This window comes from Marmota flaviventris, chromosome 9 (assembly GCF_047511675.1).
Source record: "Marmota flaviventris isolate mMarFla1 chromosome 9, mMarFla1.hap1, whole genome shotgun sequence".
In the NCBI taxonomy this organism is placed as follows: Eukaryota; Metazoa; Chordata; class Mammalia; order Rodentia; family Sciuridae; genus Marmota; species Marmota flaviventris.
In genome coordinates this window covers 36,858,861-36,885,679 of record NC_092506.1, presented here as the reverse complement: position 1 = coordinate 36,885,679, position 26,819 = coordinate 36,858,861, and the positions used below count along the sequence as shown (strand labels likewise).

Below are 26,819 nucleotides of genomic sequence, written 5' to 3'. Positions count from 1 at the left end.
GATGACATGCAAACTCAAATGCCTATGTATTTAATTTAAATATTAAATGGGGCAATGAAATGGGCAGTATATCTGCATAGTATCTACAAATTAGAATAGTATCATTGACTGTGGTGGTATATATGGGAGAGATTTTTGGAAGGTGCTCTGGGCATCAGGATAAATGAGAAGTAATACCAAATTTATTTTTATATTAAAAATGACCCCCCCCCCCAAAAAAAGCTAATGTTCATTAACTATGAGGTAGATAATCTGATTACCCACAGTTTACAGATAAGGAAACTGAGACTCAGAGGGATTCAGTAAATTGCCTAAGACCATGCTCCCACTATAACAGAGACAGAATTTAAATCTGGACTGCAGTGTCTCCTTCCAAATAGGGTCAGATGTAGATATGTTTTCTATTTCAAGGGAGGTCTACTTGGCAAAGATATCCTGCAGCCCTTGTGTACCAGACTCTTACTAATGTAAGCAAAGCCCCATATGATAATTTCTAATATGCAGTTTGTTTACAAACTAATTCCATGGAGGTTGGATATAACTCTAACATTTGTTACTGCTGTCTTCCCAACATGGAATTCTTCCCTCCAGGAACTAACCATGCATGCATACTTAATAGGGCAGAGTGTGTCAGAACAATACATGAAGGTAATTTGTTGGAGATGTCTGAACATTTACTCCAGAGATACCTTTGGGCATTGGAACAAAACCACATGCTTTTTAAACCACGGACTCCGGCTACCAAATACTCCTCTGTCAACTCCACTTAAATAAGAATGATTTCAATCAAGACTCAAGACCCAAGTGCCTTTTGAAAACAAGACTGTGACATAAACTCTCTCTTGTTAACACCCGACCCCAATCCCCTCCGTGTCTAGAGGTCTGGTACCCCCTGCCACCCTACTTGTGATCTTTGTCCTGTTCTTTAAGAATATAGCCAAGTCACTGAGATATGAGTAAAAAGAAAGGCATCAAAAGATAACCTTAAATATATTCTCAAGTAATGGGAAAACTAGTGAAGACCACACAGACAGCAGAAGGGATGGTCCAGCCAGGAGAGAGCAGCAGACTCACAGACGTAAGTAATCAAGTCAAAAACCACTCAAGGAATAAGCATCCCAGAACAGTTCATCTCCCATCAAACTGCCATCTAGAGGCCCTTGGCATGACTGACAAAGGATCCCATACCCATGCAGAACTGATGCAAAACACACACTTGGGCTGACATCCTGAATGTGGTGGCAGGTTAAATAATGATACACCTTGCTCCTGGCCATGGTCAGCACTTGGAAAGTGCAGACAGAGAAGCAGCTGCCAGGAGCAGGAGCACGAGCATGAAATGTTTGTCGTGAAAGCCTTCCCAGGCATTATTAACAAAAGATAATGTGTGTTGGTCGGGGGTGTGCCAGCTCACTTTTGGCAGCCCATCCTTATGTCCAGGAATGATCTCTGGTGTAGGCCAGATAATGGTCATCACTGGGACTCTCCAAGTGCAGCTGTTATGTAGAGGGGAAGAGAAGTGGCTTTCCCCTTTAAAGGGACTTTGTCAAAAATTCTATTTTAAAAAGTCCGCTTAGTTTGAACAACCACTCTGCCAGGCTCTATTTGCCATACTTTTCTATGTGGTGGAACCAAAGAGAATTTTTTCTAAACAAAGCACAGTGTCAGAGCGAACAAGATTGAAAATCAATCTTTCCAGAGACAGTGGTAAAGAACTACATGAGAATGTCCTAGAATATATGCTTTTCAAAATGTGTTGAATATATGCCATTTGAAATGTTATCTAAGTCATAAATCATGGTGTTTTTCATATGATTCCCTATTTGCATAATGGAGGAAACTGCCTGGCAACTTTAAAAATGAAATCTAGCAATATTACATCATAGCTCATTGTTTATATTGTACCCTGGCAGTTTTAATTTATCTTATAACACACTAATTATTTAATTACAAATCTTGGGGGAAGTGTAGAATCATTCTTCAAAAGAATGTCCCTTGGGTATGAAAAGTCCAAGCTTAGCAAGACTTCCTCTGTGATTTGAGATATATATCTTGAACTCAGTCCTTGGAAATAATGTTACTAGGTGAGAAAAGAGGTTCAGAAGCCTGGTACACAGTGTACTGTGATGGAACTATTTTCTTCTCTTTTCTGTTGTGCTCTTTAGAACCAGCATTGCTAGTTAAGTGAATAATGAATGCATGCTCAACTTTCCAATAAAGGTAATTCTGCAAGTGGCAACGTGGGTCCATTCCATGTGTGTCACTAGAGCTGGTGGAAGCCCACATCCATGGTGATGCATTATTTCCACTGGAACTGATGCCTGCAGCTCTTAGAACTACACAATAACATCACCGCAAACTAGAGACAAGGTAAAAGACTTCACCTGGAAGTTCTCTTCCATTTCTCATCTCTTCTAATGCACTCTGTTAATGAGGCTATGGAGAAACAGGTATTCTCACACACTAATGGTGGGAATTATGAACAGTTCAAGTCTTTTGTAGGACAACTATGGAGTACTTATCAAAATTAGAATTTTCCTGCTGACCCAGCAATTTCACTTCTGAGAACCAATGTACAGACACAGGTTCGCATGTACAAAATGATGCATAAACCAGAGTGTTGATTACAACAAGGTATACAATAAATAGCAAGAATACTAGAAATAGCCCAGTTTTCAGCTACAGAAAGTAGAAAAACTATAGCACATGCTAAAAATAGAATTCATGCAATAGTAAAGAACATGTTCTTTCCTCATAAAATGAATTGGAAAGCTCTCCAGAATACATAAGCCATTGGTAAGGTATTAAAAAAAAGAGAGGTGCAGAATAACATGCATATGGCCTATTCCTTTTTGTTTAAAAAATGAGGGAAAATAATGATATTCATATTTATTTGCATTTCTGTAAAATACACCATAAAGATTCATGAGAAACTAGTATTGTACTAGTACCAACTATATATGATATGTGCTAGGTAGGGAAACCAGATAGGGTAAGGCCCAAGTGGAGTAAGACTCCTCAGTGTTAACTTTCTTTTAATGATTTTAATTTTGAATCATGAAAACAATTACATTAATTCTCAGAAATTTAAAAAATTTTTAAAAATCTTTAAACTAGTGGCTTCATTTTTGGCACAAACCTCCCACATTGCTATGATCAATGATAACTACAAGGGGCTGGGGATGTGGCTCAAGTGGTAGTGTGCTCGCCTGGCATGCGTGTGGCCTGGGTTCGATCCTCAGCATCACATACAAAGATGTTGTGTCCGCCGAAAACTAAAAAAAATAAATATTAAAAATTCTCTCTCTCTCTCTCTCTCTCTTAAAAAAATGATAACTACAAATAAGAAAAAGTCTGGTGGGTACCATTTCAGTTCTTGATACATTTCCCTAGAAGAAACTAGTACATGGTGGGACAGTTGAATATAGATGACAGTCCCTGGGACTGGGACCTGGGGGCTGAATACCTGAGTCCTGATCCTGCTTCTCCCACTTTGTAATGGCTTCTCCCCATGAAATGGCTAATGACCATATTTACCAGCCAAATGGACAAATTCATGGGTGGACAAATTTAAGGACCCTGCTGCCTGATGTCTGTAATATAACAAGAATAAAAATATTCATCCTGCCTGGCTCATAGCATCACACCAAGAATAGCTGAAAAAGGAATATGGGAAAGGGAGTTGGAACCTATAAAGAGGAATTCACAACCAGCTGTTGTGGAACATAATATAAGGCTGCAGAGGTGACCATAGCTGAACAAAGGATGCGGAGGGGACCCATTCCCAAGTGTCTGAGAGGAAAGAACACTTCCAAAAGATAGAATATAAACAGGAACAGAAAACAGGAACAGAATGACAAAGATTTGAAGAGGAAGACAGAGGTTAAATGACTTCATATGCAGTCATCTGCAGTTCAATATAGTGCAAATTCTACAAAGCGTAACAGGGAAATCAGGAGACAGGTAGGGAGCAAACTTCAAGGATACAGACTGGAATGAACATAAATAATGAGATCAATGTTGAATGAAGGACCCTTACTCTTTGTGATCAGTGTAGTTGTCAGACACATGTGCCTGTCACACACAGGTAGGCCTCCCACCCACCACCAAAATCAGATGTAAACTTCAAACATTTCTGAAAATGCTCCCTAGAGGACCTGTGCTTCAAATTTAGAGATGAATGAAAAACCACTCAACCAAAAGCAGCCCCCCTCCCCCTGCCAAAAAAAAAAAAAAACCCTTCTTATATCCATATGTATAGTCATCTGGAGAGCAGATCTTCCATTAATGGATGGTCAAAGCTGCCCCACAATGTTAAACTAATCTCAGAAATCCAACCATTGCTTTCCTCACCTACCCAAAGTGAAACATTCCAAGAGGCTAGAAATAACTGCATGAGGAAGTTCACTGATGGTGCCCTAACTTGGTACTGCTATCCAGACCCAGTTACTTGGAATCCAGAAAAAGCAAGTAAAACACTCCTTTATGTTTTGATTAGGGCAGGCCCCTGTGCAAGGGACCTGGTTCCAACTGGGTCTAAGACATTTAACTGGGCAATACACTCTGGGACCTCCTGTTAATGAAATGAGAGACTTGAACTTCAGGCTATGCTGAGCAGCTCTGTGGCCACTTTGGGTCAAGTACGGTGTCCTCTCAGCTCCAGTTTCATGTCTCCTAGCAGACCAAGTTTCTTTATAGAAATTTCTCTAGGAAGCTCACTGTCCTATAAAGTTAGGGCCTCTTACAAAAAAGGTTGAACCAGCCTCTAATTAAGAATTGAGACTTTATATTTTACTAAGTGATTCATTTATTCATTTTGTGAAGGGTACTAAAAACTTACTAGGCTTAAATATACTTAAGAAAATTATTTTAAGATTGCATCATGTAAAGCAATAATTAATTTGGTAATTCTTAACAAGATTCAATAAGTGATTATCTTGAGTTTAAGTCATCACTGATTTTCACGCATAACAAGAAAATCAGAGATCCACAGAAGTGGGCACATTTCTACCTTGCAATAGCTTTTGATATAAGGGTTTCAGTATTACCCCAGATGGTCAGTTTTACATGGTTAGTCATTTAATTAGAGGTTCACAAGATCAAAGGCAATTTTTAAAAAAAATGGCTTATGAACACAGGACCACTGAATGAGCTGACACTCCAAGGTGTATGTCAGACCAGAGACATAAGCTCCTATTTCATCAGCAGTGCTCTGTTTGTCAATTGGGTTAAAGGTCATAACCAGCTTTGTGTCACTATAGTGAAATATTTGAGACAATTAAGAAAAGGGGAGACTGGGGGGGGTATGGCTAAGTGACAGAACACTTGGGCTCAATTCCCAGCTTGGGGGGGGGGGGGAGAGAATGAATTAAAAAGGGGGTTATTTTGCCTCATGGTTTTAAAGGTCCATGATTGGGTGACGCCCGCCCCCCCCCCCATGCCATTAGGCCCTTAATGGGGGTGTTGGATAGCAATGAAGGATCAGAGCAAAATTGCTCACCTCAAGACCAGAAAATGAAAAAGGAATAAGGGGCCAGGTCCCCTTTGAAGGCATGACCTTAAAGACCTGAGGACCTCCCTCTAGGCCCCACCTCCTAAAGGTTCCCCACCTCCCAACAGCACCATCCTAGGGACTAAACATTTAACACATGAGCCTTTGGGGGGGCATTCAACATCCAAATCACAGCCTCTAATGTCAAAAGAACTTAGTTGTGCATGCCTGTAAAGGGGGAAAAACCCACAATGTTCCTTTAACTCCATTTCTGCCTCTTCTCCTTTCTAAGTTACAAATTTCTATGGCTAGGTATCTGTGAATACCTTTCTTTTGGATATCAACTCAGCAGACTTGTAGCTTAGGATGACTGTAATTTATCCTTCTCCTAAATGTTGTTCATTTAGCAGATATTTTCTGGGCACAGGCACCAGGGACACCAAAATGAAAGAGATAAAATCCATGTCTTTGGGGATTTCACTGTCAGAGGTATGCAAGCAGATTAGACACACTGTGTGCTTTGGGGACTAAGACAATGTAGGAGACATTTTTTTGCTTCCAAAGCAAAAATTGTAATGCTATCATTATTGTAATGCTAACATTAAAATGTAATGTAATTATAATGCTAGCAATCTAATTGTAATGCTAACAATAAAATGAATAGGAGAAACAAAAAAGCAAACATATAAGACAACTTCTCTGAGACAAGAACCTATGTAACTTTATTCAAATTTCTACTATTATATATTTGGAGTAACCATACGTCTTCCTCTTGGGATTTTGAATTGAGAACAGAATAGGTGAAAGATGTCAAATGGAAATAAAAATACAGGGGCAATCCCATGCTAGCAAAGCTGTAACAGAAGGCACAGTGGAGCCTATTTCCTAGGGTCTCAAACCAAGACCTATGCTCACACTAATGGAAGCAGAGGTATTGCTGGTCCTGCATTTATTGCTCACTATGTAATAGCTAGAATGTGAAGATACTGTACATTTGGTCACAGTATCCCACAGAGTAAGAGAGAAGTGAGCTCCATTTCAGCAGGGATCCATTGCTTTGATTTACATGTTAGATAGTCCAGAAGATGACAGATCTAGTAGGTCCCATCAATTAGATTAATCTCTCCTCTTCTCACAGAAATGATCAAATAATGGGGACAAGAGAAGGGCTCAAAATATTTCTTATAATAATCCCTTTCAGGAGGCAGGTCCACTTGTGGAAATACAGGACAGAAGAAAAAGGATTTCCCTTAACATTGCTGTAGGCACAGAAAATTTTAGCAACTTTGCCAAGACCATAGAGCTAGTAAGAGATGTGCTGGAATCAAACTTAATCATCAGGCCCAGGAATGTACCAGGCTTGGGCTATCTCATGAAGTTTCTATTTAGGAAATGTTTCTTTTGAAGTTATTATGGTTTAGGTATGAGGAGTCCCCAAAAAGCTCATGTGTGAGACAAGGCAAGAAAGTTCAGAGATTAAGTGCTTGGGTAATGAGAGCCTTAACCTAATCAGTGTGTTAATCTCCTGGTAGGGATTAATTGGGTGGTAACTGTAGGCAAGTGGGGTATGTCTGGAGGAGCCGGGTCCATGGGGGTGTGCTTTTGGGGTCTATATTTTGTTTGTGATGAGGGGTGCTCTATCTGCTTTCTGGTGTCATGTCCCCAGCTGCTTTTCTCTGCCATACACTTCCGCCATGATGCTCCACCTCACCTCGGAATGGAGTTGGCTGTCTATGGACTGAGACTTTTGAAACTGTGGGCCCCCAAATAAACTTTTCCTACTTAAAATTGTTCTTGTCAGGTCTTTTAGTCACAGCACTAAAAAGCTGACTAAAATATAAATCAGTGGATTATCCTAAGACATTCTAGAACAATTTTCTAGACTAGAACATCATATTTGAAGTTTTGTTATCATAGAACCTGACATAGAAGATATACAATAATGATTTAATGGTATATAAAACTATTAAAGTTGTGAGACAGAAAACATCTCATATAGGGTAGGTTTGTCTCTGGCAGGAGTCTTTCTGGAGGAAGTAGAATTCTATTTGGGCCTGGATGAAAGGAGGAAAAAATTATGAATAAACAAATTAGAGAATTACAGCAAAAGAGAGTGTGGGCCTTGTCAACTTTTACTATGAAATGAAGTAAATTTAGGCATGAGGCATGCAGATAAAGTTTTTTATTATCTTAGTAATAAATGATTAAAAAGTGTTCTTTGGGGATTTGAAAGTGCTAATAATAAAAACAGTGGCAATGGAAAGCACTATTTCAAAAACTTTACATGTATTAACACATTTAATCCCTGCACTATTCACGAAGGGGTTGAGGCACATAATGTTTTAGTAACTTGCTCAAGGCCCTCCGATCTAGTAAATGTTGTGTCTGGAATGAAATTTCATCCCTGGATCAGGAATACTGTCCCAAGTCTTTTGCTCTCACATGGAAGTTTTTGATGAATAAATTTTTTTTTGGCAAGTCAGAAGAATCTTCAACAGGCCTCCCATCTCAAAGCCTCTGAATGTCTGATTATTTACACGGCTACAAATCCCTTCTAACCAGGCTCTAATCCAGCTATTTGGACAATGAAGTAAATGATAAGTCTCTCTAAATCATAGGATATTCAGTTTATTTGGCTTCTAGTTCAGCACTTCTCAAACTTTCCTGTGCATCTGAACCACCTGTGGAAGTTTCTAAACCTATTCCTAGACCCTATCTCAGACACTAGGACCCCATATCTATGTATTTTTAAATCTTCAAAGGTAATTCTGATTTGGGAACTGTTTGGGAACCAGTGCTGCGTATGTTCTTGTTTATAGTAGCACCTCCAATAGTTCATTCTTTAAGATCCTCAGCTTTAACCAGTCATAATTAAGAAGCTCAAGGAACAATATATCAAAAATCCTATATTCATTTTCCATCTATTCAAGAGTTTTTTCCCTAAAAGAAAAAAGTAAAAAAACTAAATTCAAACTCCTTAAAATAAACATCTTTTATCTTCCCATCACCACTTTCCTCCTTGCACAAAGAAAGGTGCCAGTCTCTGCAGAGAGAAAGTGGACACTAGGCAAAGGTGACACTATCAGTCTACACCTGCTCCAGGCCCTTGCATTAATGCATCAAGGGCAAAAGATGGCTTTTTTCTTGAATACTACAAGTAATGGCTTTAGACAGAGTAATAGTAGGGTTAGGAGAAGTCACTGGACTATCCGTGCTCTAGTTCCATGGTTTTCTTTGAGTTGTTGGTAGTGGTGATTGTACCCAGAGGTGCTCTACCACTGAGGTATATCCTCAGTCCTTTTTATTTTTATTTTGAGATGGTCTTGCTAAGTTATTGGCATGGAACTTACATCATCCTGCCTCAGCCTCCCAAGTTGCTGCCCTTGCTCTACTTGTATAGCTGTGCATTTGAGACCATTATTTATCATCTCTGAACTTCAGTTTCTTCCTTTCTTATACAGGAATAACATCTGCCCAATCTTTTTCATGGGCTATTTATAATATCAAAGGGAATGAAACATGTGAATGCAGTTTCTAGTGTATGGAATACCATAAATTTGGACGAGATAATTGCTGAGACAGTGCAATCTTTTCTACAAGAGACGTTAACCAGTAGTCATGTAAGAAATTAGTGACAACGACCCTTGAATTTTGGTCTTAGCATGCATGCCCATTGCGGGGACTGCACTAGGATTTCTTCACAGCCCCTCATACTGCATGGAACAGTGTTGGGGAGGATTCCCTTAGCTTTTTATGAGACTTGTCTTCAAAGAACAACCAAAGGCTCTGAAAAATAGATCTATTACATTTTAAGAAAGTCATTTGAGGTATGATAAGACCAGAAAAATAATCTAGAATAGGAAAGCATTTTAAAATAAGTGTTATTGATATTACAGTTTAATGATTAATAAAATGCTTATAATGTCATCCCATATTGCTTCTCAGTTGGTGTACATTATTATTTCTGAGAATGATACAATGGGGAAAATTTCACATTTTTGGAGAAATGGCTACGGTATCAGGTTACCTTTTTGTGAATACTCTGAACAAGCAGGCAAGTACAGCTCTCAGCGCAAAAGAGGGACTACAATAATGGGCAGGGGGACTGTCAGTTTCATAAGAAAGAAGACTATAGGTTCTCTTTGCTTTGGACTTCTACCTGCTGACTTCTGATCTAGAACCATACTTTACCAATGGGGTTTTACAGAGCAGAGGGTCAAAGGATCTCTTGAAAAAGACAACTTAGAGGTTAGTAAACATGTCTGTCCTTCTGATTTTGTCTCAAAGAGCAGAGAAAGAGTATCTCTGCCACTGTTCATCTACTGCTTGTTTTGATAACCCTGCTCAAGAGTGAGAGAGAAGACTAGGAATGTGGCTAGAGGTTTGGTATCAGAAGGAAAGTTAGACCTCTTACCACCTACTGATCCTATAGATTTTTGCTTATTTGCTTTAGATTCACAAAAGAACAAGGTGAAAGTTTGCTTCCCTGCATATAAGAAGTTAAACATTTCTCAGAAATTTTCACACAGAAGCTTACACCATATATTTGGGCAAAATCACCTCCTGACTTCACAGTTAAGTAGAAGAGAATTATTGGCTTCTTCAGTTGAGTATTATGCTTTTACTGGCACAGTCCAAAATTTCAATAGTTATGTTAACAGCACCTAGTCATAGCACTGGCTCACATTGAACCTGCAATTATTTAAAGCATCCAGGTTTCCTTTCTAAAATATGCTGATAAGTCAGCCCCCAGAATCAGGCCCCCAGCTCCCCATTCTATCTATATTTATGCAATAGACTTTAAAAATTCAATCACAGTAGTTTACATTTAAGCAAATGTAGATGATCCAGCTTCTATCATTCAACAGAATGTCTGCAGTGCCTGCCGACTTCACGTTTCAATATGATAAGCATATAGTCTGTGCCTTCAGACACATCATCAGCCAACAGGCCAGTCTTGGGTCTACTTTCCCAATGTTGCATAAGAGAGAACACCTTTGAGAGTTTGGTCTAGGAATGTGGCCTGGGACTCTGCCAAGCGTCTCCCTCAAGCAGCATGACTGCAAATTTCTTGAACTTCAGATTCTACGTAATGTAAAAGAAATTTGCCTGTGTTTAAAAACACATTCAAGAAATAAGTGAACATGTGAAAAGACAGAGAAACGTGTTTCAATTTGGGCATACTTTCAGTTTCCAAAGGCAGAAGAAGGCAGTAGAAAATGCAACTGCTGATGGTAGCAGCTCCAAAACTACGACTGATTAGACTAAATTCCATGTGGCAAAAAATTTTATTGAATGAGTTTCTCTCTCTACACACACAGTCTTTTTTTTTCAGAATAAAAATTTTTTTGCACCTGATTATGTCTTTGGCTGACACAAAGTACTGACTAGGAAGATGACTTTCTTTGGTTTTCATGCTGTTGATTCTCTGCTTACCAGAAATTGGCTAAAATTTAAGATATACTAGATTTTAGTCGCTAAAGCATAGAAACTGGTGTCTCTATTGTCATCCAAAAATTCAAAGACATTTAAAAGACAACCTATCAGTAAGTTTATAGTTGCTATCTAAATAACTCTTAACATTTTAAATGTCCCAAATCTGATTTCATGAGTGAATCAAATTATGCATAAAAAAGTTTAGAAACTAAGTTAAATAAATTATTTTTACAATAGGGACAGGAAAATATTAAAAACTATTTCCTCCAATTTCTACCTTCCTGCCAGCAAAACAAATAAACATTTTTCTAACATTATAAAGTTCTTTCATTGTCTACATAACTAGTCACAATCTGAAGCAACTGAATCTATTTGTTCATTCAACAACATTTACCAAAGTGTATCCTTTGCCATCAGTAGTGTTCCGGATGCTTCTGGGGTAGCATACACAAACTAACTGAATACAAATTTTGTCATAGATGAATTAAGCCAATTTATAATCATCATTCTAATAAAAAAAAAATTCATCATAATGTAACTTAATGTAATTCTTGTTCAAACAATTCCTGGTTCCATCACTATTTTTTGATGCTGGCTCAGATGTATCTTTATTCAAGGATGAAACAATCCTCATCATTTTCTTCCCTTCTCCTTTTTTTTTTCTTATTTATTGATCTGGTGTTTAAAATTCTCCTACATATAATGACCCTTTATTCTTATGTTTTCTCAAATCATTAAAGTTAAAATTAGATCAGAGATCAAAGGCACTCTTAAAGGTCTTTCCACTCAATTTACTTGATGTTATTGTATATCACAAAGTGTAATGAATTGCCTTTGGCAAATGAATAAAATCAGAACTGTGGTACTCAATGCTTCAGTACATACCCTTGAAAATAATAAATGTTAAAAAAGGAGGCCAAACCCTTGGTTCCTAGCAGTGTATTTTACATTTGGCTACTATATTAAAGTGCTAAAAGGACTAAAGTGTTTACACTGAGCTGTGGATCTGCTTGTTTTAAGATCTCATCTCGAATTGTAAATGTACTCTTCCTCCCCACACACACCCTCACAGCACACACACCAGGTCTGCATAGAGCAGCAAGGAAATCCTAGTAACTGCAGCCTTGGAAAATGGTTCCTATGGAAATAAGCCCTTTGGCTGTTAAGGCTGGTGATTTTGTTCTCTAGGTGGCACTATTACTTCAATTTTTGATGAGTTGCTTAAATTAATTTGAAACTTTATTTTCTTTGAATTTGTATTGTATAAATCTTAATTTCATGCAAACCAGTTGTAATTTAACAACAGTTTGCCTTCTAAGTCTTATTTTAATAAGCCAATTTGAAGTATAGTCACTTTATCATGTAATTTTACATTTCTTTATTATAGAATTAAGAAATCCTCCATTGTCTGCCCTCCTCCCTCCAAAAAAGCAGAGGCATGTCAAAAACACAGAAGGTCGTCATAAAGCTTCAGTCAGACCAAAGGAACCAAGATGAAAGCACATTTAAAAGCTACTAGGTTCTGTAAGCTTTCAAAATCAGGACATTACTACCATGACAAGCAATGAAAAGTTCTTTCAAGTGAATCTTTGGAGAAAACTACATCATAACATTCTCTCTGGGTTCTGTGGAAATAAACTTTTACTTTATTATGGCTGTCACTAAAGCTTGTAAATTTCCATTGATTCCCCGATCATTCTCCCATCCCATATTCTGGCCCCCAACTCATCTAATGCAACCCATCCTCCAACTTCAGGCCATCTATAAATGAAACCTCAGAGCAATGAACCACTTCTTAGCATCCAGTATATTTGGTCAAATTTGTCTCATATAGTTCTCTCACTGTCTGCATTTGAACTTGAGTAATTACATGCAAATGAAAGCTTCCGTAATTCTTATCTGACCAGATACTCATGCTTTTCTACAGAAAAGGGGATATCTTCTGTCCCACTTAGAAAACATACCTATTTAACCTCTCTCTTGCAAAACGAATTATCAATGTCAATGCATTTGTGAGCTCCCTTATTTTTGCATCTGTCATCAATAATGATTTCATATATTCAATAATTGGGCCCAAGACTTTTCTAAGTCTTTAGTACAAAGTTCTGTAGAAATCCAGTGATGCATTTAAGCATAACATTATTCAGAATTAAATGATTCTATGCCTTAAGAGGAAGTTTAAGGGGACTTTCAAGACACACATGCCTAAGCTTGAAAGTACCCAAACCTTTCTAAAGTTTCTTATGGTTAAATTGTACATGCAAATGACATACGGATTTCATTTGCCATCATCCTTTATTGCTTAACATTACTCCATAGTAAATAGAGTAAATGGAGGCAGAGTGTAACCAATAAGATTACTTACTCATTTTTGAAGCCCATCTGTGCATGTTATTCATCCTAATAAAGAAAATTCATCACAACATAACTTAATGTAATTCTTGTTCAAATAATTCCTTCCTCCATTGAACAACAGCCAGCCTTTTAAACCTAGAATTCCACAGAATTCTCTCCTCTATTCCTCTTTAAAATGCAATTCACAGCTTGAGATCACAGAGCCTGCCAGTGGCTGAATGGCTGCACTGGATGGCTGAGAGTCCTTCAATTAAGCAGCAATTTTGCAATTAGTGGAAACAGAGTGCTCCATAACAATTGTTTGAAAACAAGTTGAGACAAGTGAGCAATTATCCTATTAAAGGGATATATTCACTTGCACTGGGCTAGAAGAACCCCCTTACACAAAACTGAAACTTTCCACGCAGGAAGACAGGAGTTGAAAATTACTCTTTAACCAGTAAAATAAAATCAGGATTATGGATGTCTGAATGGGAGTTCCTTTCATAAAAGATACTCAGGGTTTAGCTATCATCTGCTCACCACGCTCTCTGTTTTCATTCAGGAAATCTGAAATTGTTCTTCTCTCAACTCTGGGACTAACTTCCTAAATCTTAAAATGTTAATGAACTACTTGTATATGACCTTTCCATTGTACATAACTTCAATTTTCTTGAGATGTAGAAAAATATGCCTATGATTGAGCCACAAGGTTGCTGGCTGTGTTACATTTCACCAGTTCACTATCTGGATATTGAGGGATGTGTGCACATGTGTTTGGGGGAGGGGGAGGGAGATTTACAGAAGGTTTTAAAAAATGAATGTAAAAAATGTAAACAAGCTCTTTGCTATACTATCAGATGGGCGTGTTCAGCTAGCTCTGTGTGCTGAGCTACAAACCAGAGCTATTTATATTTGAAAGAAATGAGATTATCAATCATCCACATTTTGACTATTAAAAAACAAGGACTCTTAAAAAGATTCCAGGAAGAAGAGAATAGCTTACATTCTAATGGTGCCCCTTTTAAACAGGAAACCCAAGGATATGAGCCAAGATTTTAGAAATTTGCATTTATATTTACACAATTTTCCCTTCCTGGTCCGTTAAAATGAATCAGCAATAGCCCACCATCATCTTCCACCCTACCCTTCTTTGGCCACTACGAGGTTTAACAATTAACTCAAATAGTATAACTGAATGTTTTGAGGTAATTGGTGAGTACTGTATTCTAGGCAAATGATCATTTTCTTGGTTCATTTTGTTTGCAAGAAAAAGTTACTTGCTAGAAAGACATCCTAAAACAGATTTCCTAAATGCTTTATTTTCTGAATACACAAATGTTGGTGTAGTAACCTCTTAAATGGCCTTAAATATCACCTTAAAATAAACAAGATTTCTAGTTACTAACTCAGCTATGAATGGGTTGTGAAAGGCTCCAAAGGTATGTGAAAAATTACTGTTATTTTGCTTTAAAAAAATGTGATGTCTAAGTGTGTCTGCAATGTTGTAATGCTTCAAAACATGTACATAAGTCTTGTTTATCTGGAAATCATTTCTTTCTGCTTATATCATTTATAAATAGAAAATGCTCTGTAATCTCTTAAAATAGTTCTATATACATAATGCTTTTCATGTCATAATACTTACTACTAGTCTATATTTACCAACGTTCATCACATTTTGCAAAATAAAGTAGAAGAAAAAAAGACAACAGCTTTATGGTCCTGGAATTTCAGTAATGGTAACCAACATGTTTCAAATTCCAGTAAAGGTTATGGTTATTTCAACAAGTGTCTCTCTCAGAGGTAAACTTAAAAAAGAAGTCTTAAGCAAAGAGCATTTGCAAAGTCAGAGAACAGGAGTGATAGTTTTCAAGGGGTGCTGTTTCAAGAGTCAAAACTTTGTAATTTCAACAGCTGTGGGATCTACTATGTATCATAGCTTCAAGCTCATGTCATAATCTCAGAAACCTCCAAGGCAGAAATGATAATGTTGCACAAAATAAACATTGAAGACTCACGTGTTAAAAAAATCTTAAGATGAAAAAAAATAAGTTAAGATAAATGAAACCCATAATTACCCATTAATAGATAAAAATATAAAAAATAACATTGAATTGTAAAACCAAAATGGCTTTTGACCTTATAACTAAACTATAAAAATCGAATTTGGACAAAAATAAAGGAAGAGGGAAATATTTCCCGAGAATTTGCCCAGTTCGGGGTGGGGAGGTCTCATTTAATAGCAGGCACCTTTTATGTGCAGCTAAAAAGAAATAAAAGTTTCCTAATTATATACTGCTTTGCTTTAAAAGATAACTGTACTAGAAGAATTGATAAACATTCAGAAATATGCTTTTCTTTGCTTCTGGCCAAGAACATTCCGGCATTCTTGTCAGAAAATGTTCACTGGTTGTTGCCCACTCAGTATTGCAAGATACCCAGGAGACCCTAAAATTAGATCCAGGAAGCCCTAGCACATCACCAACATTAGCGCTCATCAAAGCACCCTAAGGACGAGGAAATCTTTCTAATTTGGAGCCAAACTTTCAAGTCAATCCACAACGACGAATCCCACGCCCCACCGGACTGGTCAGAAGCGTCATTCAACAAGTCCCTCCCATAAGCTCCCTAAGGGATTCCGCAAAAACCATCCCTTCCAACTTCCCCACCCCCAGCCTCCCGCCCCCAGCAGCTGCTCTAGGCGGCGCGGCCGGCAGAGGGCACCCTCTACCTTCCCTAGCGCTGCTCTCGCGGTCCCTTCCTCCTCTTCCTCTTTCTCCTTAACGCCCCCCATCCCCGGGGTTCCTCATCCCTTCTCCAACCCCAACACTGGAACTCAGCATCTTCCCACTGCGACTCCAGCTCACCCCCGCAGCCTCTGGCTTTTTCCCCCTGGGGGCGGGGGGCCCTAGTTTGCAATTTCCCTTTCTCCCTGACCATCGGGCACAAAGCCCCCAACCCTTTTTTACCCATTTCTCTTTCTGGATTCACACCCTCAGAAATTATCCTCAGTCAGGACATCCCCTACATACACCCTCCCACTCACCGAAAGTCAGAACTTTTACCTCCCTGGAGGGTGCGCCACGAGAGGCTTGCAGAATGGGGAGAGGTGTGGGTACGGCCTGCCCCTCCCCTGTGGGAGTTTCTCAGACCCTTCCAGGTCCAAGAGGCAGGAAGGCCCCAAGTTTTCCAAGCCACATTAGCCTTGGATCTGTGTAGGTCCGCTCTGGTCTCTGCTCCTGGGAGGCAGGTGCTCGGGGGCAGCTCGGCTTGAATCCCAGGAAAAAAGATGCTAACGCAGGGCGCAAAGACCCCACTCCCCCACCCCCATCCCGTCCTCTGCCAAAATCCACGAGGAAGCGGCCAGCCGGGAGTCAGGATTCATACCCCAGCATCAACACTCTCCCCTCCTCTCTAAACCCCTCTCACAGCCCCTCCTCGGCTGGGGAGTACTGCTGGGGTTCCCCGGGGCGCCGTCTTTGCTCCCGTGGGACAACTCGGAGACTCCTCTTGGCCTTTTCTCCCTCACTTCAGGGATTTCTGGGGTCCCTCTCCCGGAGGGTGCGGGCCGCCCCTCTGGGTCGTGGGATAGAAGAACGCGCCCCAGGAGTTAACTCCAGACCCTCTCTTCTCCTGAAGGGGAGGGAAAGGAGGAATTGTCTTCCTACAACTTCGTAGTCCCCCAGCCAACTTTCCCCAGAGGACCGGCAGCTCCCACGCCAAGCCCCACGCCCGGCGTTCGCCTACCTCGGGGTCCACACAAAGCTCTCGGGTCCCCGGCAGCGGAGTCACATCGTTGTCCCGCTCCTGGCCCCTGCGCCCAGCCCAGGTCCCCGTCGTGATGCTGCTCTCCACCGGCCCCCACAGCAGCGGTGGAAGCTGCAGTTCAAGTGTCTCATCAAAGCTTCACCCAGAGGAGGTGGGGGGCGCGCCGGGCCCGCTTCTTCGCCGGGCCCCGGAGCCGGGGGCGCTACGGGATGCGCGGGACAGCCAGCGCACTGGTACGCCCCGGCGCGGCGGCAGCGGCGACCGGGACCTGGAGCTCCAGCCTGCGCCTAGCCCTCGGGTCAGACATTATTTAGCTCTTCGGTTGAGCTTCGATTGGTCAGACGGCGCCGCCCCCCGCCCCCTCCCACCCCCGCCCCCGGCTCGCCTGCGCTACCGATACCCGTTCGGGGCGGCAGCTTAAAGGGAACGCCGCGCCTTTTCCTTGCTGGGACTCAGCATCGGGGGGGCCCCGGGGAACCCCTATGTGCCTCGCTCCGCCTGTCCAGTATCCCGTTCCCCTGGGGTCTGCCTGGTAGACCAGAGAGTCCTGCGCCTCCCGCCGGACCTCTGCAGGAGTCCGCGGCTTAGAGGAGTGGTCAGCTCGGGTTCCGGGGAACCCCGAGTCCCGCGCCCTCCGCGAAAACCCCGGCAATGTGCTTGCTCCAGAACAGAAGGAAGTGAGTGCGAATCCTATGCGTCAAGGTCTGGCTCCCTACGCTCACGGGTCTCCCCTTCTTCCCTATCCCAGTACCCAAGTTCCGTGGGACAAGGGCGTGCGTTTCCCGGACCACAGACACACCTTCCCGCACCTTCCCACACAACGGAGCTTGCAAACGCGAGCACACAATGAAATTGCACAGAGCATGGGGGCTGTTGATTTACTCCGTTACCTTAAACATGCCGGCTTAAACAGAGGTCGCCCACTGACCTCTCCCGAGTTTGCCTAATAGGAATTCAATCAAGATAATAACAGCATTTTTTATTAATGAACGCCCCCAGATAACGTTACACCAAGTTACTTGCTCCGGCCAGGAAGCCGAGGCAATGACAGACCTCACTAAACCACACAGACCAGAGAAAAACGGAAAGAGAAAGAAAAGAAACCTACCTTTTCAGTCACTACTTGTCAAAGTAAACATCAAGGCAGCTTCTCTGGGGGAAGACTTCGGCCCCAAAAACTCCCAGACTCTTTTATTATTTTTTCACCTTCCTTTCGGTTAAAAAGAAGGTGGGGGGAGTCTTTAGTGCCCGGTAGGTACTCCTTCTGTTCTGCAGCAAAGAAGTTAAATTATTGATAGTGGAAATTGCATGGCGGAGGTAATACTCGCACCCCTTGAGCGAGGAGCTCCATTTGATCTCCGCAGAAGCTGGGACATTTCATGCTAGCTCGCCGGGGGGAGCGGCAGCGCGAGCAGTCCTCTAGGCAGTGAATGGGAAAGTGGGTGGGAGTCCACGAGAGGGCTCCACGGTGCCTTGACGTGCGCTGTCATATGATACCTCCGCTGCCTCGAAATAGACACTCTAGTGCACGAATTACCAGAATCAAAATTCAGCGCATTTAAAATGATACATCTTTTATTAGAAGAGTTCCGTTCCAGGGCATTGCCTGCTTTTGCAGATGTTTTCACTTCCATCCCTAGCAAACTTACACACATAAGTCAACCCTTTAATAACCTGAACCTGGGCCGCAAAGATAAATTAAAAACCTGCTTCAACCAGAGTTGGGGTCGGGGAGGGGTGGGGGCAAGTAGTTAACCCAACCCACCCCACCCCCACCCGTCGCCGGATATGGAAGAGCAGTCAGTCTTTAGAGTTCCTTGCCGGTAGCCAAGACCCTTAGAGACAATATGCATGGCCAGCGGCCAGAGGACTATTTTCAATTAGCCATTTGACGAACTTTGTCAACTGTCTACCTGAGTTCCTGCTTTAAAGCTGAATGTCCGTCTCAATTAGTTCAAATAGTCTTTATGCATTAGGACTGATCTTAAAATTTAGAATAAAGAACGAGACAGCAGTACTTAACAGAGTTCCCGGACCTCCTCAGAACATAAAAATCGCCTAAGAGTCCAAATGAAGTTCCCTCCTTCTGGACTTGTGCTTTAGTAGGGTTGAGGAAGGATTCGGGAATTAGCATTTTAATAAGCACCCAAGCAATTCGGTTGCAGACAATATTAATTTACACTTTGAGAACCACTCTCCAGGAATAAAAACATGGGTATCAGAGGAATCCACTCCCCAAGTTCTGCAGGCAGTTTTATGTATATGTACGTTTTTCTGTCAACTAAGAGGAACTTGTCCTAATAAATGCTAAGACTCATTGCTGTAAGAATTTCCCTAAATACTCCAATATTAATTTTGGTAAAGGGAAAGATTTATAAACTGTTTCCTTTCCTGCACCTTCTTATGGTTAGCACGAATGTGCTGTTGAACAGAATATATAACTTTACTGCATACTAGGTTCAATTAATCTAAGGGTTGACCGTTAACAAAACTAATTCACTAACTAGCTATTTTAGAGATTCTAAAGACTAGTGACAGAAATTATTCCTGTTTTTATGAAAAAATCAGATTTAGTGCCTCAAAATAATTTACCCACGTTTATACAGTTAAGTACTAGAGACAAAACTTCAATGAACTCAAAACCCCAGGTAGAAACACTGATTTCTACTATCTCCCCTTCAGTTGGCAAATTTATTTGTTCCTTGGAAGTGTTATCAGAAAGTGTGATCAGTCAGAGAACCTTTGCAAATTATTGGGCTAAATAGCCAAGTTATTCAAATATATGCATATTTTAGAATATCACGCATTTAACTTTACACCTCTGTCAACTTGATGGACTACATGATCAATACAAACTACAGCACCGATGGTGGAGTTTACTGTGGAATATTTAATGTATGGAAAATATGCTATGTAACCAAAGAGCAATAAGGGACAGAGGGTAGGAAGCTGGGCTTGGCCACCTCAAAGACCCTCAGTATTGATTCCTGAGATGTGGGCTGAATGTAGACACAATTTCTTTTCATATTTCAATACAATTCAGGAGGCTATTATTATGAATTTAAAGAAATACTTGTGTTACTTTTTAAAGGACTGGAGGTCCAGAATCTTTGCTAGCATTCTCAATGCTGCTTAATTAGAAGTCATGGCAATCTTTTTACCTGCTAAATTCACATTGCCATGTCAGCATTTCTGCTGAAGGAAAAACTGTTCTCACAACTGAGGCTCTGATTGGGTGGGTCTACGGCCAATCTTATTCCTACTCTCACTTGACATTATATAAATAAATGTTTGTATCTTCACTTTCCAGTGTGTGGTGCAGTTTTACTGAGGAAAAGACAGGGGAAAAAGAAAAGGCAGGAATATTCAGAAGAGAAGATCAAATACCAATTCAGATAAGCCTGATGAATCCAATCTCTTAACACTTCTGAGCATTTCCAAACTTCCCCAGTTGTAATTAAGGTATTACCAAAACAGTAAGAGACCAGATTTAAAATACCTATTTGCCTTAAAAGTACATGTTACACTCAAAAACAATAAAGCTGGGCTGGGGTTGTGGCTCAGAGGTAGAGTGCTTGCCTAGCATGTGTGAGGCACTGGGTTGGATTCTCGGCACCATATATAAATAAATAAAGTCCATTGACAGCTAAAAATATATTTTAAAAAATAACCAATAAAGCCAAGATGAACCAAGTGCCGGTGACTTGCATGGAATTCTGAATTTTTTATTTGCTTAATTCAGATAGTAATATACATATAGTTTTAGAGATTTAAGGTTAGACTTTTACAATTGTGTGTGTGCGCACACATTTGAGATCAAAGGCAACGCTGAGAACATAAAGCATGCTTTTCTGATTCTTCTAAAAGATTGAAGACACAATTGATCATTAAAGGAAGAACTTCACAGCTTAAAAAGAAAATGATACTTATTTTTTTATGGAGCTTAAAAATTTATTGAATTAGTCTAATCTTTATTTCTTTTTCAATATGGTCTAATACTATCCTAACCCAATGTTCCAGGAGGACAAAGGTCAGGGAGAAATGTGAATTCCCATCTATTCTTGTCAGGAAATAGAAAGTAATCCTCATTACCCAAGTGGGAACAGAGGCAGTAGGCTCAGATTTGACATTGACATATTTTTTTCTATTAATAATTTTAATTGGCTGAGGTCAATTCTACTATCACTGTAAGCATTTTATGTTTAATTATGTTTACTTAAGTTTCCTAGTTACTCCTGCCTTCATTCTTCCTTGCAAAAGAAAAAAAAAATGTGTAGTATCAAATGAATTGACCTCAAACACTGCTGAAAACTGGAATAAGTAATTAACATAAGGAAAATAATAAGTAAACAGAAAAACCCTGCTGAGCAGAGTGGCAAAGATGTTTTCAAATTCATGCTGCATGACTTCAAAGGCTCAATCTAATGTTGAACTCTGTCATCACAATCCTTGAGATTATTGAATAAGGCCTGTCCTGAGAAAAATCTTAAGAAGAAATAGTTTTCCTGTTCATTCAGTTGCACGTCTCTGTAAGTATTTTATGAACCATAAGAATTGTTTTATGCCCTACTTATGTGGCCAAATTGACCGACACCTATAGGCATTATGTAACCAGACAGGGCTATTAGTAGTAGATGAAAGCAAGGAACCACAAAAGAAAATTTTACCAGGACCCAAATTTGGAGTGCAGGGCAAGGGGGTAAAAAACTGATTCTACCTAGGAATAATATTTGGTTAGATCAAGAAAAACATCACAAAATCCATGAAGTTGCTGAGACAAACCCCCAAACATATATGAATCATTAATTTGTAATCCTCTGAATTACCAGCTCTTCTCTGAGAAAAATTAATAGCACAGAACAAATTGATTTACTCATTGTGATATTTCTATAAGCACAGTCAATAGTAGTGTGAACTTATAGGCATGGGAAATAAGTTAGAGCTGACACTGAAATTGACTATGGTATTTGTTGATTGTGCTGTGAGAAGAGCCTTAAGAAGAATTAACAAATTTCAACCAAAGGGTTTCAGGATATTGAATCACATGTAAGGAGCAGATCACCTTATTTTTGAGACCCAACTATTTTAGACTGTACAAGGATGTGAATGGAAGATTTTCTACTGCTAAATTTTATGTTCTTTATGTAAAAATGGAGAAAGAAAGTATAGAAAAAGTCAAAATAGAAACACACTAAGAATCTGTGTGATTTTGCCACATGCAGTGGCACAGGCCTATAATCTCAGAGATTCTAGGGACTGAGGCAGGAGGATCACAAGCTCCGGGATAGCCTCCATAACTTAGAAAGACTGTCTCAAAATTTAAAATAAAAATTTAAAAAGACTGGGGTGTAGCTCAGTGGTAGAGTAACCTGGGCTAAATCCCCAGTAATTAATAAATAAATGAATCAATCAATCAATAAATAGATAAATAAATAGTTTGTGTGATCCTGATAAATGAGTCTATGCAATGTCCCCCTTTAATGATCTTTTTGAAGAAGGACCTGGGCAGTCTATGCAACTGGCTTTCTTGTCCTCATCCTGCAGATAGCATTAGTACAGTGGGAATAAAATCCTCACTAGCATAGGTGTGCAGCAGGGGTTAGGTTTGGCTTTGTCTTGCATACAACATCATTTAACAACATCTGAAAATTTGTCTTCCATTTAGGTTTCCTCCAATTTTACTTCATAATTACGATTCATAATTACATTCATGCAGTTGATGAAAACTTGCTGTGCACCTACTTACTACAAGTCAGGCACTATTCTATGGGCTATGATACAAGCAGATAAATAAAACACATTTTCGGTCCTTTTAGGAGTTCATACCATAGGCCATGAATTGTGTTTTAATCCATTGGGTCACTTGTGAATTTGTCAGGGGAAAGAAATTGTTTCATTTTAAACCTTACCATAGGTTTGGTGTCCTAGGTAGAATCATGACCATCAGCATGCTCTTGTGGCCAGGAACAATAGCGATAACAAGAAACTTTCTCCCAAAGCTGGAGATGCACCTAGAGGCTAGGGAGGGCCCACCATGGTTTGGTCAACAGTGTTTTCAAAAGGTAGGCAACGGATAGGGGGTGGTAAAAAGGAAATGAGGCAAATGATTTTTGTTTCAAACAAGTATTTTTTTCTAAACATGTTTAGATATACATTTAGAAAGATAGGTCTGGAGGGATCTTAAGAGATTATCTCGTCTTCTTTGTTACTTATAGGCCTATCACTACAGACCAGGGAAGTAGACCTCATATCCTTCTTCTGAGGACTTTTCTAGAATCCAGAAATACTAGTGCTTGGAAACTCCTCCTTGTAACACATTTTTGTTCTTGTTGAAATTTATATCTTATTTCATCTCATCCAACCATAGTGAAGATGGAGAACAGCTGCTTACTAACCTCCTAGTGTTACTAAGTCACCCCTCAGACTTTTCTCATAGCGAAAGATCAGATCTCACAACCTCCTTCATAAAGTCCAACTTCTAATCCATTAATCATTTCCCTTGGTCTACCCTGGACCTCCTCCAAGGTCTCCATATTCTTCTGAAAATGTAGAGCCCCAAACCAAACCATGTGTGTGAGATTATCCAGGGCTCAGGAAACATGGGAGTCATGAATTATCTGAACACAGCTGCTGGGAAAAACTAAAGAGAAGATTCAATCAGATTGACAAATCCTCCCTTTGCAAGTTGGAGACAGAAGAGGTTGTTTAATAAAAAGATGAGTCTTTGTATCAAAGCTCTATCCTCTATTCTTAGCTTGTAGAGGAGGCTTCTCCCTTCCCCCACCGCCCCCCCCCCCAAAAAAAGAAAGATCTTGAATAGATTATTTTTACTCCCTTCAAACAAAATTGTCTAAAAACAAGGGATTTTTCTGAACTCCACCTCCATTTAATAGCTGAAATTATGAACCTCTAACTTTTAAATTGGAACTGTGCTTTCACATTCTGAAAGTATTTATTTTTTGCTATAATTTCTCTTAGGAGGTCAGGTCTATGAAACACTACTTTTTTTGAAGCTTTTACTTCCTACTATATGGAATCCTTTGTTTATGTTTTTGTTTTTGTTGTTGTTGTTGTTTTTTTTCATTTTGTCTGCACACAAAACCTAATTAGAATAAAGTGAGAGAAAAAAAAAGTTGAATTCCATAAACGAGTATCATGCTAACTAACCTACATGGTGCCTGGAATTAAATTTACATGAATGTTTCCCTCATCAGGTAGGTCTCCATTATGATGTCACAACCCAATGTGCTTTGGGCCTTCCAGTTCTCTATAGCCAGCTAATGAGCATTAGCTGGATCCACAGATTTTGTTCCTACTATTCATGGTTGTCTGTTTAAGGCATGTTCAATGGTGGTCATAAAATCAATCCAATTTTCCCAAGAAGAAATTAGGCTAGATCTGGACTGAAGTTAGCATTCTAAAAAGAAACTGGGTAGGAGAGGAGAACATTTACTTCCTGTTCATATTATCACCTTGTGAGACCGTTGAGGGACTTGGTGGCCAGCAGAGGATTACTAAGAATATTTGTTGCAAGTAGGCACTTCAGAAACCTTGGTCTGCCAGAGAAGGGCACCAAAAAGTAGGAAGTCTAGTTGGAGCTAAGCAAGGGTGATGCCAATGAAGATGAACACGAAAATAAAATATTCATAAAAGTTAAGGACAAGGAGATGAGGTGGAATGAAGAATGAGTAGGGATGAGCAGAGCCATGCATTTAAATTCCAAGACTCCTCGATTCAGTTTTTTCTTGTAGTCACTAATACATATGGGAAACTCATTTTTTGCTACTTTGACCATAGTCATGATCTAAAGTGGGGTAGGGTGGGGGTATAGTTGTGTGCATGCATATGCATGTATGTGTGTGTGTGTGTGTGTGTGTGTAGACAGGTAGTTTATAGCTAGATATCCAATTTTGGAAGTTAGATGTTGATGCTGTTATACAAATTAAATACATTTCTAGGACACAAACTCACACTATAGTTATCCTTCCTCAAGATAGCCTCTGTGCTGAATAAGAAAACACAAAGACCCAAACATTTCCTTTACTCCCAAATTTCATGCCTCTCCCAAATGCAGTAAAATCTGTAGCACTGAGGATCTTTTATTTCATAGGCATTTTTTTCCTGGGGGCCTTTGAAATAATGAACCAAACATATTATAATCCACTGACCTTTTAATAAAAAAGAATGAGAGAAAGAGTTCCCAGTATAAATAATTGAAGCTAGCTTTGCATCGCATGTTGCTTTATGTCGATACCGAAGACTGACTTAAATTGCCATTCACACATGATAAACATATTCCTATAGCATTACAACCAGATTGTGGATGTAGATCATGTTAGAACTACTTTGCAAGCCAAATTTGCATTGCCTTCCATTTTGTCTGCACACAAAAACTAATTAGAGTAAAGTGAATAAAAATAAGTTGAATTCCATAAGACAATCATGCTAAGCTACATGATGCCAATTTTTATCTAAAAAATATGTAGAAGTTTGACATATTCTTGACTAGTTGCTAGACTAATCTTTTTCTAATATTTCTTTTTATTATTGTAGTTTTGAAAGTTGATATTGTTATTTATATGATTTTGGTCTCTATTCCTAGGAAGAATTTATATAACATCTAATTCATCTTTTAGTTAATTGATGTTTATAAGAGTACAACTCTAGTTTTCAATAGTGGAAGTTAATCACAAAGGCACAATTATATGGGTGGCTATCATATAAAGAACAAAAAAATCATAAAGAATATTTCCTGGGAAAATAGTATGTTAAAATGTATAAATTTTAAATTAGTAAACAATTTCCAACATGTTTAAGACTTGGGATCTTAATAAATACAATTAATCTCAGAATCCTCTCTAATTTCTTGATCATTTTAAAGGATATAAATCATTTTTACCATTGTGTTCTTGTGGGGACAGAGTGCTAAAATAATTTTGTCACTGAAAACAACATAAAGCTGCTGTCAAATCTCAGATAATTGAATCAAATGAAGAAACTCTGAAACATAATTAATAATATGGAAGCCAACAAAAACTTGAGATTTCAATTCATCTTGTCTTAGCTAATCTCAATAATCATAAAGTAACTATGGGATGTTTAAGAAGTTTAGTGTTGTCCTACCAATTTAAAATTAACAATACCTTATTAACACACTATTACTGTTTTGTCAATTGTTATATGTTAATAATTAATCTAAATTATATACAAAACACTTCATTTTGAAAATCAAGTTAATTAAACTCTTACACAGATTGCTTGTTTTATTTTAATTATTGGGAAATCAAAGAAATATTATTGTCATGTGATATGATTTTAAGGCCCAAACAGTAGTCAAAAGAACTTGGGTCCTAATTTTTAAAAAATCTTTCAGTTTCTGGCCATGTGACCTGGGCAAGCCCCTTTACTACCCTAAATTTGTCCACATAAGTACCACATAAATGTTTATGGAGCATATTGAGTGATCTTCAGGGCTCTGTACCTCAGTTCCACAGTCAATAAAATTAGGTCAGTAGGATAACCTATGGCTGCCAAATCTGGCAACACAGTCAGACCTTAAATCAGAAAGAAGAAATGATCCAGGGGATCAAGGCTCTTGAAGAACCAGAGAACTAGATCACCTTTAAGTCATTTTTTTTTTCATGTAAATTTGGACTTTTCTTAGGAACTGTAAGTCATTTCATAAACTAAACTATAACACCTGTAATTATTTCCCCTAAGGTCAGAGTCCTGAGCCAAGCTAAGGATTCATACTCTTCTATTTATTCCATAATTTAGTTATCTCTGA

General features: G+C 39.3%; 1 protein-coding gene across 1 annotated transcript in view; it reads right to left on the bottom strand.

Annotated features, from left to right (window-relative positions):
* Window positions 1-17,897, bottom strand: part of Bdnf (brain derived neurotrophic factor) — a 30,372-nt gene extending 12,475 nt beyond the window's left edge. The window contains exon 1 of the mRNA XM_027936596.2: window positions 17,832-17,897. Coding sequence (XP_027792397.1) covers window positions 17,832-17,897 — 66 coding nt within the window. The remainder of the gene's footprint in view (window positions 1-17,831) is intronic.
* Between the last annotated feature and the right edge of the window lie 8,922 nt (window positions 17,898-26,819).